Raw genomic sequence first — 18,878 nt, 5'->3', positions numbered from 1 at the left:
TTTATCGTTTTTATATAATTATTATTTATTTATTTATTTTTAATTGGAAATTATTATTATTTGTATTTGTTGTTGTGTTGTTGGAGATTAAGCCAGCCTTGTGCTAGCACGGGCTCTTGCTCCTAGAGCAGCCCGTAACAGGATTGAAATGATTTGTATTTATTCTTACCTCTATTTTTATTATTTTTTCATTTTTATCATTAAAAATATTACTTTATTATTCTTTTTTTTCATATATATTATTTATATTTTGAAACTTATTTATTATTATAGTTTACTAATTGTATTTATGGTTATAATTTTAGAATTATTTTCATTTTAACAGTTATTGTTTGTATTATTAAACTTCACTGGACCAGTGGTTAAATGAAGGCAAGGACAGTAAAACTAAATGAATAAACTGTCCTTTTGTGTGTACCAGTTCTCTCTCTCTCTCTCTCTCTCTCTGAGTTTTTAAAATTGATTTATTATCGTATCTTTTTCGACATCATAATAACAACAACAACAACTTGATGGCGTTTTCTTGTCATATATTGGAAAAAAATGTGAAAATTTGAAAAAACCATATAGAGAAAATAGTTACTACTTTACTGTATTCTGCTATAAATTTGCGTTTGTGGCTTAGCAGCAGACGGACTTCCCCAGTACTCCATTCCCGGATTCTTTCAGTCTCCGAGAATCCGGGAAGGAAGGGAGAGAGTTCTGAGACTCCGCGGCATTTTCCAAGACGAGGCCAAGTGACAGGTTGCTGCTTGATATTGCAAAACAAAACAAAAATGAATTTTATATTGTGTATTGCTTTGTGGATGTTCCTAGCAGGAACATGTATGTGTTTTGATCGCCTCGGATACGAGGCTTCTTTACTTGGCCCCAGGTCTGTGGAAGATCGGGGATATGGATTTATTACATCGGAAGGACAGCGTGCGAAGAAGATTGTGCAACGCGGGAGGACAATGCTCCAGCTGGTTGATCTCATCAAGAGGATGCAGAAGTCCAAAGGAGCGATGGACTCTCGTGTTGGAAAAATACGAAAAGAGCAAGTAAAACGGAAGGCTGAGCATCAACCAGTGCGACGAACCCAGACAGAACAGCCTGCTGCCAAGAAGCCCAGAGGACGCGAAGAACAGAGGGCTCGAAAACCACCAGCTACCCAGAAGCCCAGAGGACACGATGAACGGAGGGCTCGTAGACCACCAGCTACCCAGAACCCCAGAGGACACGATGAACGGAGGGCTCGAAGACCACCAGCTACCCAGAAGCCCAGAGGACACGATGAACGAAGGGCTCGAAGACCACCTCCTACCAAAAAGCCTAAAAGGCACGATGAACGGAGGGCTCAAAGAGCACCTTTCAAAGAAAGCCCCCCAGAACACAATAAACGGAAGGCAGCCAAACCACCTGTTAGGCCGAGGATGTGGCAGGAGGTACAGGAAGAAAGAGACGAACTGGTCTTTGCGTTGTTGGACCAGATGGGGAATTTGTATCCAGTCTCTGAAAATATCTTGTTAATAAACCACTTAGACAAACACGTCTATGAACTTGAAGCGGCCACAAAAGACCATTTGGAAAAGGTGATTACGAAAGTCAAGCAGTGCCGCTGTCACCCGTTAGGTCCGGAGGAAAAAGAAAAGCCGCGTCTTGGCCGGAGGAAGCTAAAAAAGTTGCTGGCAAAACGGAAACGTTTATTGGATGCGCTGTATTTACAAGTTGAAGGCATTGATCCAGCGGAGGAGAACCTCTCCATCATATATCACCTGGATGGTCATATACTGGACCTCCTTCTGGCTGGAAGAGGCGCGATGGCAGCAGTCATAGCAGAGACCAAGAACTGCCAATGTCAAGTCTTCGAAGGACCAAAGAAGAAGAAATGGAAGAAGGTGAGAAAACAGAAGGACGCGTTAATCTACGATCTGATGATCCGGATAGAAAGGAAGGAGCCAGTCCCGGCAAATCTAACTGTGATAGATCACTTGGAACATCACATCCGGGACCTCGAGAGGGCAGCAGCACATGAGCTCAAAGCTGTGATCAAGAGCATCAAAAAATGCTCATGTCAAGCTGCACTGCCCAAGAAATTCAAGAAAGATCGGGAGGAGAAGCCGCCCTTTGGGATGATGAGTTGGAAGAACGTTCTGAGAGAAATGAATAATTTAATGAAGAAATTGTCAGAACAGTTAAACGAAGGAAACGACTTCACGCTAAGAGGACACTTGGAGAACCACCTGTGGCTCCTCCAGCGAGCAAAAGTAGGAGACCTCGAGTTCCTTCTAGAAAAGGTGCGAAACTGTTGGTGCCAGAATCCATGGGAATATGGAACTTATGGACAAGAGAGCACCATTCAGGAAACGGAAAGCGTCGTAGAATATTCATCCTCATATGGATTTGAAGATATTCCAGGCGACAGACGCGAATATTCGTCTTCTCGTGAAAGTTCGCCCCATTATGGGTTTGAAGACTTTCCAGGAGACAGAGACGAATATTCGTCCTCTGTTTCACTAGAGAGAACCAGAGAATGGTCGTCGCAGGAGCTTTCCACAGAAAGACAGCCGAGAGGAGAGTCTAGAGATCGAGAGACTCCCAGGACAAGTAGTAGTGATACACTCATCAGCCTCTATGAGGGCGAACCCTCTCTTGCCATCATCGTCGAACAGCAACTCTGCCAGAAATTGCAAGAGGATAAGAATTCCCTCATTAACGAGATGAAAAGGAACGACGAAGCGAGAGAGCTTTTACTAAATGAGAGACGTGCTCTCGATGCGGAAAGGGAACGCTTCCACCAGGAAAAGGCAGAGCTCGACATTGTGCGACAGCAGTTCCATGAAGAGAAGGCCGCCTTTGAGATGGAACTCGCTCAAAGGAGGGCCGTGGATTTGGAATGGGAAGCCCTCCAGAAAGAGAAGGAAACCTTCTGCAGAGAACTCGTCGACTGGAGTGAAGAGCTGAGAAGAGAGAAAGAGAACCTTCTCAGGAATCAAGAGAGGTTCGTCCAGGACATGAAATTGGAGAGGGAGGCCCTGCAGAATGAGAAGAGGCTCTTCGCTACCAACCTCATAAAAATAAGAGGAGACCTGATGAAGGAAAAAGAGGACCTCATTATGGCCCAGGAGAAGCTGAGGCTAGACATTGATGCCTTCACCAGAAAGAAAGAAGAATTCGATCGAGAGTCTCGAAGACGACAGGGCTTCCAAGACAGGAAGGACGAACAGGAAAAGGATTCGAGACTCCAAGAAAAGCTTCAGGATATAAACCACAGATCAGTCGACACCCAAACAAAGAGACGGGGGAAAGACACAGCGCAGGACATGAGCGAGGACTTCTTCAGAGCTCATGAAGCATTACAAAACACAAGAACGGAGGACGTCAGTGAAGAGGAGGTTAATTTAAGCACGAAGTCTACTACAGCTGACAAATTTCCGAAGACGAAAACTCGAGGAGAAAAATACACAAGTGGGAAATGTTCGAATGAACTGCATACCGTCGAAAGATACTCAAATAATTCGTCCGTAAACAGTCTTCTGGATGAAGTGATCAACGAACTTCGTAGAATCTGCGAGAAAATAACCCTAATGGAAGGCATATAAAGATGGTGAAGAACTGAATGCAGGTATAGGAGAGAATTCGGAAAATGGTTCGCCACAGGGAGATCAGAGCAGGAGGAGGATGATAGCCAACAGCCGCTTGGAGGAAGGAGGACCAGCTCTCAGTTTGAGAGCTAAAAGCTTTTTGGAGGAAGGAGGACCAGCTCTCAGTTTGCAAGCTAACAGCTATTCAGAGGAAGGGGGACGAGCTCTCAGTGAGAGCCATCAGCTGTTCGGAGGTTGGAGGACGAGCTCTCAGTTTGAGAGCCAACAGCTGTTTGGAGGTTGGAGGACGAGCTCTCAGTTTGAGAGCTAACAGCTGTTCGGAGGTTGGAGGACGAGCTCTCAGTTTGAGAGCCAACAGCTGTTCGGAGGTTGGAGGACGAGCTCTCAGTTTGAGAGCCAACAGCTGAGCTGTTTGGAGGGACGCCAAAAGGCCCCCAGAAGGCCCCCAGAAGGACCGCAGAAGGACCCCAGAGGGATACTACCAGAGGAAAACCAGAAGATGATTTTGTGGGAATAATCTAGAAGACCGGCTCTGCAGAAAGAGGGAACTCTTCCTTCGAGTATGCTCTGTCCCTTGATGAGACCTTCTAAATTGAAGATCTCTGCAAAGAGGACAAATAGTCGGATATCTAGATCTATTCTTACAGATGTCTTCCTTCTGGTTATTCTTTGGGCAAATCTCTAAGACCGGCCTCTGCAAAAAGAAGGGAATTCCTTCCCTTTAAGTATGCTCTGTCTTGGGGGGGATGAAGACTCTTCTAATAGAAGATCCTGTCAACGAACAAATAGTCCGGATATTCTTGGATCTATTCCTGCGATGTCTTCCTTCTGTTTATTCTTGGGGAATAATCTAGAAGACCGGCTCTGCAGAAAGAAGGAATGCTTCCACCTGAGTATCTCTGCCCCTTGATGAAGACTCTTCTAATAGAAGATCTCTGTCAAAGCGGGGAACAAAATAGTCGATATCTAGATCTATTCCCTGCCGATGTCTTCCTTCTGGTTATTCTGTGGGAATAACTTTGAAGACCCGGTCTCGCGGAAGAAGGAAATTCTTCCTTTCGAGTATGCTCTGTCCCTTGATGAAGACTCTTCTAATAGAAATCTCTGTCAAAGCGGACAAAATAGTCGGATATCTAGATCTATTCCTGCAGATGTCTTCCTTCTGGTTATCTATGGAATATCTAGAAGACCGGCTCTGCAGAAAGAAGGAATTCTTCCTTCGAGTATGCTCGTCAGTCTTGTATGAAGACTCTTCTAATAGATCTCTGTCAAAGACGGACAAAAATACGTTCGATATCTAGATCTATTCCTGCAGATGTCTTCCTTCTGGTTATTCTGTGGGAGAATCTAAGAAGACCCGGCTCTGCAGAGAAGATTCTTCTTTGAGTATGCTCTGTCCCTTGAGAAAGACTCTTCTAAATAAGATCTCTGTCAAAGAGGCAAAATAGTCGGATCTAGATCTATTCCTAGATGTCTTCCTTCTGGTTATTCTGTGAGAATAATCTAGAAGACTGGCTCTGCAGAAAGAAGGGAATTCTTCCTTACGAGATCTCTGTCCCTTGATGAAGGACTCTAATAGAGATCTCTCAAAGCGGACAAATAGTCGGATATCTAGATCCATTCCTGCAGATGTCTTCCTTCTGGTTATTCTGTGGGAATAATCTAGAAGACCGGCTCAGCAGAAAGAAGGAATTCTTCCTTTGAGTATGCTCTGTCCTTGATGAAGACTCTTCTAATAGAAGATCTCCGTCAAAGCGGACAAATAGTCGGATATCTAGATCTATTCCTGCAGATGTCTTCCTTCTGGTTATTCTGTGGGAATAATCTAGAAGACTGGCTCTGATGAAAGAAGAAAATCTTCCTTCGAGTATGCTCAGTCCCTTGATGAAGACTCTTCTAATAAAAGATCTCTGTCAAAGCGGACAAATAGTCGGATATCTAGATCTATTCCTGCAGATGTCTTCCTTCTGGTTATTCTGTGGGAATAATCTAGAAGACCAGCTCTGCAGATAGAAAGAATTCTTCCTTTGAGTATGCTCTGTCCCTTGATGAAGGCTCTTCTAATAGAAGACCTCTGTCAAAGCGGACAAATAGTCGGATATCTAGATCTATTCCTGCAGGTGTCTTCCTTCTGGTTATTCTGTGGGAATAATCTAGAAGACTGGCTCTGCAGAAAGAAGGAATTCTTCCTTCGAGTATGCTCTGTCCCTTGATGAAGACTCTTCTAATAGAAGATCACTGTCAAAGCAGACAAATAGTCGAATATCAAGATCTATTCCTGCAGATGTCTTCCTTCTGGTTATTCTGTGGGAATAATCTAGAATTCCGGCTCTGCAGAAAGAAGGAATTCTTCCTTTGAGTATGCTGTCCCTTGATGAAGACTCTTCTAATAGAAGATCTCTGTCAAAGCGGACAAATAGTCGGATATCTAGATCTATTTCTGCAGATGTCTTCCTTCTGGTTATTCTGTGGGAATAATCTAGAAGACTGGCTCTGCAGATACAGGAATTCTTCCATCGAGTATGCTCTGATCCTTGATGAAGACACTTTTAATATAAGATATCTGTCAAAGCGGACAAATAATTGGATATCTAGATCTATTCTTACAGATGTCTTCCTTCTGGTTATTCTATGGGAATAATCTAGAAGACCGGCTCTGCAGAAAGAAGGAATTCTTCCTTCGAGTATGCTCTGTCCCTTGATGAAGACTCTTCTAATAGAAGATCTCTGTCAAAGCAGACAAATAGTCGGATATCTAGATCTATTCCTGCAGATGTCTTCCTTCTGGTTATTCTGTGGGAATAATCTAGAAGACTGGCTCTGCAGAAAGAAGGAATTCTTCCTTCGAGTATGCTCTATCCCTTGATGAAGACTCTTCTAATTGAAGAACTCTGTCAAAGAGGACAAATAGTCGGATATCTAGATCTATTCTTACGGATGTCTTCCTTCTGGTTATTCTGTGGGAATAATCTAGAAGACTGGCTCTCCAGAAAGAAGGAATCCTTCCTTCGAGTATGCTCTGTCCCTTGATGAAAACTCTTCTAATAGAAGATCTCTGTCAAAGCGGAAAAAGAGTCAGATATCTAGATCTATTCCTGCAGATGTCTTCCTTCTGGTTATTCTGTGGGAATAATCTAGAAGACCGGCTCTCCAAAAAGAGGGAACTCTTCCTTCGAGTATGCTCTGTCCCTTGATGAAGATTCTTCTAATAGCAGATCTCTGTCAAACCGGGCAAATAGTCGAATATCTAGAACTATTCCTGGAGATGTCTTCCTTCTGGTTATGATGTGTGAATAACCTAGAAGACTGGCTCTGCAGAAAGAAGGAATTTTCCTTTCGAGTATGCTCTGTCCCTTGATGAAGACTCTCCTAATAGGAGATCTCTGTCAAAGCGAACAAATAGTCGGATATCTACATCTATTCCTGCAGATGTCTTCCTTCTGGTTATTCTGTGGGAATAATCTAGAAGACCGGCTCTTCAGAAAGAAGTAAATCTTCCTTCGAGTATGCTCTGTCCCTTGATGAAGACTCTTCTAATAAAAGATCTCTGTCAAAGCGGACAAATAGTCGGATATCTACATCTATTCCTGCAGATGTCTTCCTTCTGGTTATTCTGTGGGAATAATCTAGAAGACCGGCTCTGCAGAAAGAAGGAATCCTTCCTTCGATTATGCTCTGTCCCTTGATGAAGACTCTTCTAATAGAAGATATCTGCCAAAGCAGACAAATAGCAGATATCTAGATCTATTCCTGCAGATGTCTTCCTTCTGGATATTCTGTGGGAATAATCTAGACGACTGCTCTGCAGAAAGAAGGAATTCTTACTTCGAGTATGCTCTGTCCCTTGATGAAGACTCTTCTAATAGCAGATCTCTGTCAAAGCGGACAAATAGTCGGATATCTAGATCTACACTTACATATGTCTACCTTCTGGTTATACTGTGGGAATAATCTACAAGACCGGCTCTGCAGAAAAAAAGGAATTTTTCCTTCGAGTATGCTCTGTCCCTTGATGAAGACTCTTCTAATAGAAGATCTCTGTCAAAGCGGATAAATAGTCGGATATCTAAATCTATTCCTGCAGATGTCTTACTTCTGATTATTCTGTGGGAATAATCTAGAAGACCGGCTCTGCAGAAAGAAGGAATTCTTCCTTCGGGTATGCTCTGTCCCTTGATGAGGACTTTTCTAATAGAAGATCTCTGTCAAAGCGGACAAATAGTCGGATATCTAGATCTATTCCTGCAGATGTCTTCCTTTTGGTTATTCTGTAGGAATAATCTAGGAGACTGGCTCTGCAGAAAGAAGGAATTCTTCCTTCGGATATGCTCTGTCCCTTGATGAAGACTTTTCTAATTGAAGATCTCTATCAAAGCGGACAATAGTCGATATCTAGATCTATTCCTGCAGATGTCTTCCTTTTGGTTATTCTGTAGGAATAATCTAGGAGACTGGCTCTGCAGAAAGAAGGAATTCTTCCTTCGAGTATGCTCTGTCCCTTGGTGAAGACTCCTAATAGAAGATCTCTGTCAAAGTGAACAAATAGTCGGATAACTAGATCTATTCTTACAGATATCTTCCTTCTGGTTATTCTGTGGGAATAATCTAGAAGACCAGCTCTGCAGAAAGAAGGAATTCTTCCTTCGGATATGCTCTGTCCCTTGATGAAGACTTTTCTAATTGAAGATCTCTATCAAAGCGGACAAATAGTCGGATATCTAGATCTATTCCTGCAGATGTCTTCCTTTTGGTTATTCTGTAGGAATAATCTAGGAGACTGGCTCTGCAGAAAGAAGGAATTCTTCCTTCGAGTATGCTCTGTCCCTTGGTGAAGACTCCTAATAGAAGATCTCTGTCAAAGTGGACAAATAGTCAGATAACTAGATCTATTCTTACAGATATCTTCCTTCTGGTTATTCTATGGGAATAATCTAGAAGACCGACTCTGCAGAAAGAAGGAATTCTTCCTTTGAGTATGCTCTGTCCCTTGATGAAGACTCTTCTAATAGAAGATCTCTGTCAAAGCGGACAAATAGTCGGATATCTAGATCTATTCCTGCAGATGTCTTCCTTCTGGTTATTCTGTGGGAATAATCTAGAAGACCAGCTCTGCAGAAAGAAGGAATTTTTCCTTCGAGTATGCTCTGCCCCTTGATGAAGACTCTTCTATACGATCTCTGTCAAAGCGGGCAAATAGTCGGATATCTAGATCTATTCCTGCAGATGTCTTCCTTCTAGTTATTCTGTGGGAATAATCTAGATGACTGCTCTGCAGAAAGAAGGAATTCTTACTTTGAGTATGCTCTGTCCCTTGATGAAGACTCTACTAATAGAAGATCTCTGTCAAAGCGGACAAATAGTCGGATATCTAGATCTATTCCTGCAAATGTCTTCCTTCTGGTTATTCTATGGGAATAATCTAGAACACTGGCTCTTGCAAAGAAGAAGAATTCTTCCTCCTCGAGTATGCTCTGTCCCTCGATGAAGATTCTAATAGAAGATCTCTGTCAAAGCGGACAAATAGTCGGATATCAAGATCCATTCCTGCAGATGTCTTCCTTCTTGTTATTCTGTGGGAATAATCTAGAAGACCGGCTCTGCAGAAAGAAGGAATTCTTCCTTCGAGTATGCTCTGTCCCTTGATGAAGACTCTTCTAATAGAAGACCTCTGTCAAAGCGGACAAATAGTCGGATATCTAGATCTATTCCTGCAGATGTATTCCTTCTGGTTATTCTGTCGGAATAATCTAGAAGACTGGCTCTGCAGAGAGAAGGAATTCTTCCTTCGAGTATGCTCTGTCCCTTGATGAAGACTCTTCTAATAGAAGAATTCTGTCAAAGCAGACAAATAGTCGAATATCAAGATCTATTCCTGCAGATGTCTTCCTTCTGGTTATTCTGTGGGAATAATCTACAAGACCGGCTCTGCAGAAAGAAGGAATTCTTCCTTTGAGTAGCCTCTGTCCCTTGATAAAGACTCTTCTAATAGAAGATCTCTGTCAAAGCGGACAAATAGTCGGATATCTAGATCTATTCCTGCAGATGTCTTCCTTCTGGTTATGATGTGGGAATAATCTAGAAGACTGGCTCTGCAGAAAGAAGGAATTCTTCCATCGAGTATCCTCTGTCCCTTGATGAAGACACTTCTAATAGAAGATATCTGTCAAAGCGGACAAATAGTCGGATAACTAGATCTATTCTTACAGATGTCTTCCTTCTGGTTATTCTATGGGAATAATCTAGAAGACTGGCTCTGCAGAAAGAAGGAATTATTCCTTCGAGTATGATCTGTCCCTTGATGAAGACTCTTCTAATAGAAGATCTCTGTCAAAGCGGACAAATAGTCGGATATCTAGATCTACTCCTGTAGATGTCTTCCTTCTGGTTATTCTGTGGGATTAATCTACAAAACCGGCTCTGCAGAAAGAAGGAATTCTTCCTTCGAGTATGCTCTGTCCCTTGATGAAGACTCTTCTAATAGAAGATCTCTGTCAAAGCTGACAAATAGTCGGATATCTAGATCTATTCCTGCAGATGTCTTACTTCTGGTTATTCTGTGGGAATAATCTAGAAGACCGGCTCTGCAGAAAGAAGGAATTCTTCCTTCGAGTATGCTCTGCCCCTTGATGAAGACTCTTCTAATAGAAGATCTTTGTCAAAACGGACAAATAGTCGGATACCTAGATCTATTCTTACAGATGTCTTCCTTCTGGTTATTCTATGGGAATAATCTAGAAGACCGGCTCTGCAGAAAGAAGGAATTCTTCCTTCGAGTATGCTATGTCCCTTGATGAAGACTTTTCTAATAGAAGATCTCTGTCAAAGCGGACAAATAGTCGGATATCTAGATCTATTCCTGCAGATGTCTTCATTCTGGTTATTCTTTGGGAATAATCTAGAAGACCGGCTCTACAGGATCTCTGTCAAAGCGGACAAATAGTCGGATATCTAGATCTATTCCTGCAGATGTCTTCCTTCTGGTTATTCTGTGGGAGTAATCTAGAAGACTGGCTCTGCAGAAAGAAGGAATTCTTCCTTCGAGTATGCTCTGTCCTTTGATGAAGACTCTTCTAATAGAAAATCTCTGTCAAAGCGGACAAATAGTCGGATATCAAGATCCATTCCTGCAGATGTCTTCCTTCTGGTTATTCTGTGGGAATAATCTAGAAGACCGGCTTAGCAGAAAGAAGGAATTCTTCCTTTGAGTATGCTCTGTCCCTTGATGAAGACTCTTCTAATAGAAAATCTCTGTCAAAGCGGACAAATAGTCGGATATCAAGATCCATTCCTGCAGATGTCTTCCTTCTGGTTATTCTGTGGGAATAATCTAGAAGACTGGCTCTGCAGAAAGAAGTAAATCTTCCTTCGAGTATGCTCTGTCCCTTGATGAAGACTTTTCTAATAAAAGATCTCTGTCAAAGCGGACAAATAGTCGGATATCTAGATCTATTCCTGCAGATGTCTTCCTTCTGGTTATTTTGTGGGAACAATCTAGAGGACTAGCTCTACAGAAAGAAGGAATTTTTCCTTCGAGTATGCTCTGTCCCCTGATGAAGATTCTTCTAATAGGAGATCTCTGTCAAAGCGAACAAATAGTCGAATATCTAGAACTATTGCTGCAGATGTCTTCCTTCTGGTTATTCTGTGGGAATAATCTAGAAGACCGGCTCTACAGAAAGAAGGAATTCTTCCTTTGAGTATGCTCTGTCCCTTGATGAAGACTCTTCTAATAGAAGATCTCTGTCAAAGCGGACAAATAGTCGAATATCAAGATCTATTCCTGCAGATGTTTTCCTTCTGGTTATTCTGTGGGAATAATCTAGAAGACCGGCTCTGCAGAAAGAAGGAATCCTTCCTTCGAGTATGCTCTGTCCCTTGATAAAGACTCTTCTAATAGAAGATATCTGTCAAAGCGGACAAATAGCGGATATCCAGATCTATTCCTGCAGATGTCTTCCTTCTGGTTATTCTGTGGGAATAATCTAGAAGACGGGCTCTGCAGAAAGAAGGAATTCTTACTTCGAGTATGCTCTGTCCCTTGATGAAGACTCTTCTAATAGAAGATCTCTGTCAAAGCGGACAAATAGTCGGATATCGAGATCTACACTTACATATGTCTTCCTTCTGGTTATTTTGTGGGAATAATTTAGAAGACCGGCTCTGCAGAAAGAAGGAATTCTTCCTTCGAGTATGCTCTGTCCCTTGATGAAGACTCTTCTAATAGATCTCTGTCAAAGCGGATAAATAGTGGGATATCTAGATCTATTCCTGCAGATGTCTTACTTCTGGTTATTCTGTGGGAATAATTTAGAAGACCGGCTCTGCAGAAAGAAGGAATTCTTCCTTCGAGTATGCTCTGTCCCTTGATGAGGACTTTTCTAATACAAGATCTCTGTCAAAGCGGACAAATAGTCGGATATCTAGATCTATTCCTGCAGATGTCTTCCTTTTGGTTATTCTGTAGGAATAATCTAGAAGAATGGCTCTGCAGAAAGAAGGAATTCTTCCTTTGAGTATGCTCTGTCCCTTGGTGAAGACTCCTAATAGAAGATCTCTGTCAAAGTGGACAAATAGTCGGATAACTAGATCTATTCTTACAGATATCTTCCTTCTGGTTATTCTGTGGGAATAATCTAGAAGACCGGCTCTGCAGAAAGAAGGAATTCGTCCTTCGGATATGCTCTGTCCCTTGATGAAGACTTTTCTAATAGAAGATCTCTGTCAAAGCGGACAAATAGTCGGATATCTAGATCTATTCTTGCAGATGTCTTCCTTTTGGTTATTCTGTAGGAATAATCTAGGAGACTGGCTCTGCAGAAAGAAGGAATACTTCCTTCGAGTATGTTCTGTCCCTTGGTGAAGACTCCTAATAGAAGATCTCTGTCAAAGTGGACAAATAGTCGGATAACTAGATCTATTCTTACAGAAATCTTCCTTCTGGTTATTCTATGGGAATAATCTAGAATACCAACTCTGCAGAAAGAAGGAATTCTTCCTTCGAGTATGCTCTGTCCCTTGATAAAGACTCTTCTAATAGAAGATCTCTGTCAAAGCGGACAAATAGTCGGATATCTAGATCTATTCCTGCAGATGTCTTCCTTATGGTTATTCTGTGGGAATAATCTAGAAGACCGGCTCTGCAGAAAGAAGGAATTCTTCCTTCGAGTATGCTCTGCCCCTTGATGAAGACTCTTCTAATAGAAGATCTCTGTCAAAGCGGACAAATAGTCGGATACCTAGATCTATTCTTACAGATGTCTTCCTTCTGGTTATTCTATGGGAATAATCTAAATAATTGAGTACTGTGGGTTTTGCCATTACATCTTCGAGCATTGTGGTGATTGTCCCCTCCAGGGAGTTTTTTGTGACGACCACGTGATACTTAAGTTGTTTGAAATTGTCTGATATTCATGTTCATTCTCGTCTTTGTGTGTTACCAGTAATCATTATGTGTGGTGAATTGTTATTGTGTTAAGAAATAATTTTTGTAATAAAATTTGTTAAATTTTGGCCTTGCCTGTTCAACCCACCACCGAGTACTAGTAGTAGCATTGTCTAAGTGATTTTGTCATCAGCCCGTAACATCTGGGTGACAAATCGGTGAAAAAGTGATAAAATCACAAGTCTGATCACCCGAGAGTGGAACAGCAGCAATTCCCTCATACAAAGCTCCTAAGGAGTGTGACAAGATTCATAAACTGTGGGAAGATGGGAAACTACATTTGTTCCCTAAATGACTTAATCTCTGTCTTTGCAGTGCCATCTGCAGAAGTTGTAATTATTATATATTTCTGCAGTTTTGTTATTAATGATATTCTACTTTTTCATTATTACTGTAAATATTATCAATTTAGAAATTTTCTGCTTTCAATTCTTGTATGTATAATAAGGTGCCCTATGAGGTAATGTTAGACTTGCGATAATCTTACGCTAAGTCGGTTGGTTATGCACTTCCGTACTCATTGGAGTGTCTTGGGGTTTGATGATAACTTACGAAGTAAGTATCTTCTTTTGTTATGACGACGATGTGTTAAACTCATGATGATATCTTCTTTTTGATATGAGGTTTCTAGTAGAAAACACGAAGTATAAAAAATACATCTATTCTCCTGAGATTACATGATGAATATCAGATAGGATTGTACAGGTTTTCTAATGACGATGGCTTGATCGCTTCTGCCAATGATGATGGCTAATTCCAGTCTACATGATGAAGCTTAGGTAAAGATGTACAGGTCTGCCAATGATGATGGCTAACTCTATTCTGACTACCATCTCTGTTACAAATCATAAAGGAAGCAGACAGTAGCTCGAACATATGAACATACATACAGATGACACAAATCACGTAGGCCGTTTGAATTATAGGTCGCGGTAGTTATCTCAAGCAGGATGCTTGGACTAATGTTTTCAAAACAAATGAAGGACCACAGGTGACGGCATGTCATCTTAGCCTACTTTATTGTATACGTCATCTTAGCATACTTTATTGTCTCTGGTCTGATCACATTCCTGCAAGCAATCTGGTTGACCTCATAGTTTTAGTTTTTATATATATATGGAATAACATTCCATATTTTTATTATGTAACTCTTACATATACAATTGTTCACCAATTATTACTTTTAAGGCTTTTTTTAAAAACTACTTGCAATATTATTACTGTTATTACCATTATTACAATTACTATCATTAATACTGGTTCAGCAACTGTATGGATATTGCTGATTATTAATTTTTATATAATGTTATCTAATATATCTAGATTGTGTATGTTACTGTCTGTACTTTGTATACTCCGTGTATATGGCCTTGAGCTGGAATAAAATTAATATTATTATTATTATTGTACTTAGGAAGCAGACCCTCTCTCAAGCATACTTTATTAAAAGTAATGGCTACTTCAGCAGCGTTACACTTGTAGAGATTCTTCTCTATTTTGCGAATAGCGGCTTTTTCGGGGCTACTTAAACAGGCTAGTAGAGCGCCTATAGAGGTCATGGTAAAATACAGGGTCAAAATAGGTGTATATATTCGAATTTTACAGATGAACTATGATACCATAGTCATCAAAGTCATTAAAGATTTTCTCTCTGTCTCTCTCTCTCTCTCTCTCTCTTTCTTAAAAGGAGCTTTCGTCTGAAGCTGCCAGACATCCTCGGGCTGGGAAGCTGAGGGTGGACTGATCTTGGTGCAGTGTCCGTCCTCGTTATATCTATGGGTGACAGCAGGGGGTCTGCCCCATGCTTGTCTCCTATTGGCTGGTGGCAGTGAGTCTTGTTTTCATTGGTTGCCTGAGCCAGGTCTCAAGCCACTTTCTTCGAGCCGATGGTTGCGTTGCAGCATATCCTGCAGCCGCCTGGACCTCCTAAGCGGCGCTGTAACATTAATGGGCGTTGTGCTACACTGTGAGACGTCACGGCTACTTTGATGATTATGGTATCATAGTTTATCTGTAAAATTCAAATATATAGACCTATTTTGACCCTGTATTTTACCATGACCTCTATAGGCGCTCTGTTAGCCTGTTTAAGTAGCCCCGAAAAAGCCGCTATTCGCAAATTAGAGAAGAATCTCTACAAGTGTAACACTGCTGAAGTAGCCATTACTTTTAATAAAGTATATTATTATTATTATTATTATTATTATTATAGCAAGAAGGGAAACTGACTGACTGGTGCTGGTTGACACTGACAGATCAGATTGACGACCGGTACTCATGTGCTGCACACGATGGGCCACCTGAGGGGGGAGAAAATTGATATTATCTAGTTCCTATAGTTTGAGTTAATTTCTTTATTTTCTATTGACTTTCTCTCAAATTTCAGTCAATGTTTACGTTATTTTGAAAATTTTGCTAGAATTATGCCAGTTGTTTCAGAATTGTGGTAAAATTATGATAAATGGATATGTATCCTGGACATTATGCTAGAGGTGCAAATTTTGCTCAAATTATGCTAAAAGCACAAAACTATACTAGATCTTCTTAGAGCTTTTCTTCTTAGAGCCCATCTGTGTTATATATCTAAACTTTTAGCTTGATTGGCATTTTCTTATTACATACCACTCCAGCTATATGCCTCTCTCCACTTCCCCATGCAGCTTTTATCCTACTGTCAACTTCAGCCTAAAGTAGGTCCTAAGTATTTAAACTTCTCTGTCTGTTTTATAATTGAGCCTCACCTTTTGTTTGTATTACTATTCTGTCTCTATCTTTCCTAATGTTCAGCAAAACCTCTGTTTTATTCATATTTACCATTGAGCCACCCCTCTCTAAAGACTCTCGTCACTCTCCAACCCTTCTCTGTAGGTCCTCTTCATTTTCAACAGTAATCACCAGATCATCGGCATCCAAGAACTCCCACAGCTCTTCATTCCTGATCTCTTCACTCGACACATCCATGACCAGCACCAAAAATGGGCTTAATTCTGACCCCTGGTGTACTCCAAGACTAATTCCAAAGTTTTTTGTTGCCCCAACTGCTGTTATCCATGCCTGATGTTTTAAGGTCGGGGGTCGAACGAACCCGGCCCCCCCAAAAAAAAATTGTGGGGGGGTCCATATTTTCTGTGACTATCTTTTTCAATGAACTGTACTTACAAAATAATAAATAACATTCTTTTTTTGGCAAGTATTTTTTATATATAATTTAGTTATTAATCATTAATATCATTCGATCTTTAGAAGCAGGAAATACAAGAGTGATAATAGAAATATTATATAGGCCACCATATTTGTAAATGATTGTAAGTACAAATTCTGTTAACCAAAGTAAGTACTTTGAATATACCATCTAATGGGGTAGGGCATATAGACCATAAACCCAATTTTTCTTAATACAACTAAAATAAAATTTTCAAGTATTTCATCTTGTATGTACCTTTATATGCAATGACATTTGTAGAAGAAAAGGTCCAGTTCTGGGAAAAACGACCCCCCCCCCCCACGAAAAAAAAAAAAAAAAAAAAACTGCGTACGGCCTGCGGTGTATGTAACAGTCGTATACTCTGCATATAGGTTATATGCAGCGTACACAATTTGTCACCTCCATCAAAGATAGCATTTCGTATTTGTGGTGTGCATTTAATTATGTTAGTACAGATATTTTTTATCTTTGGCTTTCATTTCCTTTAAATTTTTCAGGTCGTCATCTTCATGAACGAAATTACATATCCATGGATTTGTCTATACGATGTCAATGAAAGCGTCATCTTCATCCTTCGGGACATATTTTGGGTTTACGTTTACCCTTCTCATCCACTGATAAATTGCTGATTTCCAGAATCTTCATTTTTTGCCTTTTCTAAGTTTTTTTTTCTGTCTGGAAATCTTAAAAATAAGTGTCCATAACTCTTGTTTCAATGTGTTCAACCAGCACTTGTTAAGCTGGGGTCACACATTCACATGTCATGACGGTGTATGCCCACGTATGTGGATCGTGGGCATCTTTGCGGTGAAATGGCCTTGAACAGCTGGTAAACTGGACACGGGCTGACGGGGTAAAGCCAGCACCGTATGCGCCGCAGATGTACGCTCAACGCAAGCATGGTGTGACGCCTACCAGAACTGACCCCGCGAAGTCCTACACAACCCCAAGATTTTGCGTTGCAAAGCACGGCGCACTGATTGCCAAGAAGTGTAATATTCTACGTTGTGGACTTACGTCAACTTCACATCGGTACCATGCCCAACGTTGCGGGGCCGTAGGTTACAAGAGGGCCAGCCTGTGAACAGAGCTTGCGGTTCCTCTTGTCAACTCCATGCAGCAAGAAGTATTCGCCCCTGTTCTGAATCATCATGGATTGAACAAAACAGCAGCCTTAGGAACTTAGATAACAACTGTTGAAATAAGGTTCATTCGCAGTCACACAAAACTAATGAAATAAAAATACATTACAAGAGCCCCATACTAACCCTAGAGCACTTAATGTGCACCAAAACGCACATCAATTACACTTTAAGTAAAATATGAAGCTATTTCAACTCAAAAACTACACAATGAAAAGGGAATTAATTAAAGAATATAAAATAATAGGAAAATAGACAGGAGAGATACCTCAATGAGTACCAGATATAAAATTACCAGAATTATAAAGATACTTGAAAATACTTAACATATAAAATATAAATACATAGTTAAAAGACACTTAACATTCAATATATATATATATATATATATATATATAATATATATATATATATATATATATATATATACACATACTATAAGTTCTCGATGAAGCTAGAGGATGGAGGGGAGAGAGAGAGACGTGTAAAAACACCAAGTATTAGAGTTCCTTTTTTTTCTCAGATGTAGTTTTGTAGTTTGAATTGAAACATTTTGCTTTTGTCTTCTGTGTATATTTTGGTCATATATTATTTTGTCGTGAGTTTGTTTTTTTTTTTTTTTTCATTTCATATGTCTAGACTTTGATGTTTGTTTGCTACTTTCAAAGTGAATATAAAAATTTCTTTATTTACAATGATTTATTGTATTGAGATAATTTTGTATGTCTTATATGGCACTGCTGACCTGAAGGTGCCGACCTGACCTTTTTTATACCTCGCTACAGCGTTGGCACGTCGTACAGGGTTGTAAACGTGCCAGTCAGTTTCCCAGTAGGCTACCGCGCAATGAGGAGGCCCACGTGCCTCGTGTCAAGAAGAAAACCGCGGCGGCGAACAATGCCAATGAGCCCAGTGTCTACCCCGTTGCAGTCGCCGTGGGTCCCACGTGCAACGCCTGGAGCTACGTCAGGCGACATTTGGCGTGACCATCCACGACTTGTTTTGAACATTTCAAAACAGGAGTGGCCTACGGCATTCCCCTGGGTTTTGCACAGCGCCCGGCCGACCCGTCACCGTACGTCCACAATTTTTCGTATCTTTTACGGAACATTTACGGATTACTGACGTAAGCTGTTGCTAACTACCAATTTCCGCTCATGCGTGGGCGTGCTGCATTGATACGCATGACCTTATCATTAACTATTTTACATATAGTAATTTTCCTATTTTCTTTTGCTGTTGTGCTCTCTGTAAGTCTACCTCAGCAGATAGATACTGCTCTTCCATTTATTCTAATACTCATGATTTTGAAAATGAGATATAGAAAATTGCTGCATCTGAAATAGAGTAAGTTATACTGTGTTATAAGTAGTATCCGCAGATTAGATTTACAATTAAAAAATTCATTAAAGCTAACATATCAGCAAACTGTTTTGCGGACTAGGGTAAGCTACTATATAGATATGAGTAGCGGTTATGCGAGCAGTAGGTACTGTTCTGTAGTG

At 40.7% G+C, this 18,878-nt stretch overlaps 1 protein-coding gene across 1 annotated transcript; it reads left to right on the top strand.

The window, feature by feature from the left end:
* Positions 1 to 776: 776 nt before the first annotated feature.
* LOC135211364 (trichohyalin-like) lies at positions 777 to 3,581 on the top strand. Its single transcript, XM_064244678.1, has one exon. It carries the CDS (start codon positions 777 to 779, stop codon positions 3,579 to 3,581), a length of 2,805 nt encoding a protein of 934 aa, XP_064100748.1.
* The last annotated feature ends 15,297 nt before the right edge of the window (positions 3,582 to 18,878 follow it).

This window comes from Macrobrachium nipponense, chromosome 19 (genome assembly GCF_015104395.2).
Source record: "Macrobrachium nipponense isolate FS-2020 chromosome 19, ASM1510439v2, whole genome shotgun sequence".
Taxonomy (NCBI): domain Eukaryota; kingdom Metazoa; phylum Arthropoda; class Malacostraca; order Decapoda; family Palaemonidae; genus Macrobrachium; species Macrobrachium nipponense.
Note: the sequence above shows the minus strand (reverse complement) of the source record. Positions and strands in the feature narration are given on the sequence as shown.

What these genes read in the sequence shown, in the direction of transcription:
- LOC135211364 (XM_064244678.1), top strand. Translation starts at nt 777, where the DNA reads ATGAATTTTATATTGTGTATTGCTTTGTGGATGTTCCTAGCAGGAACA.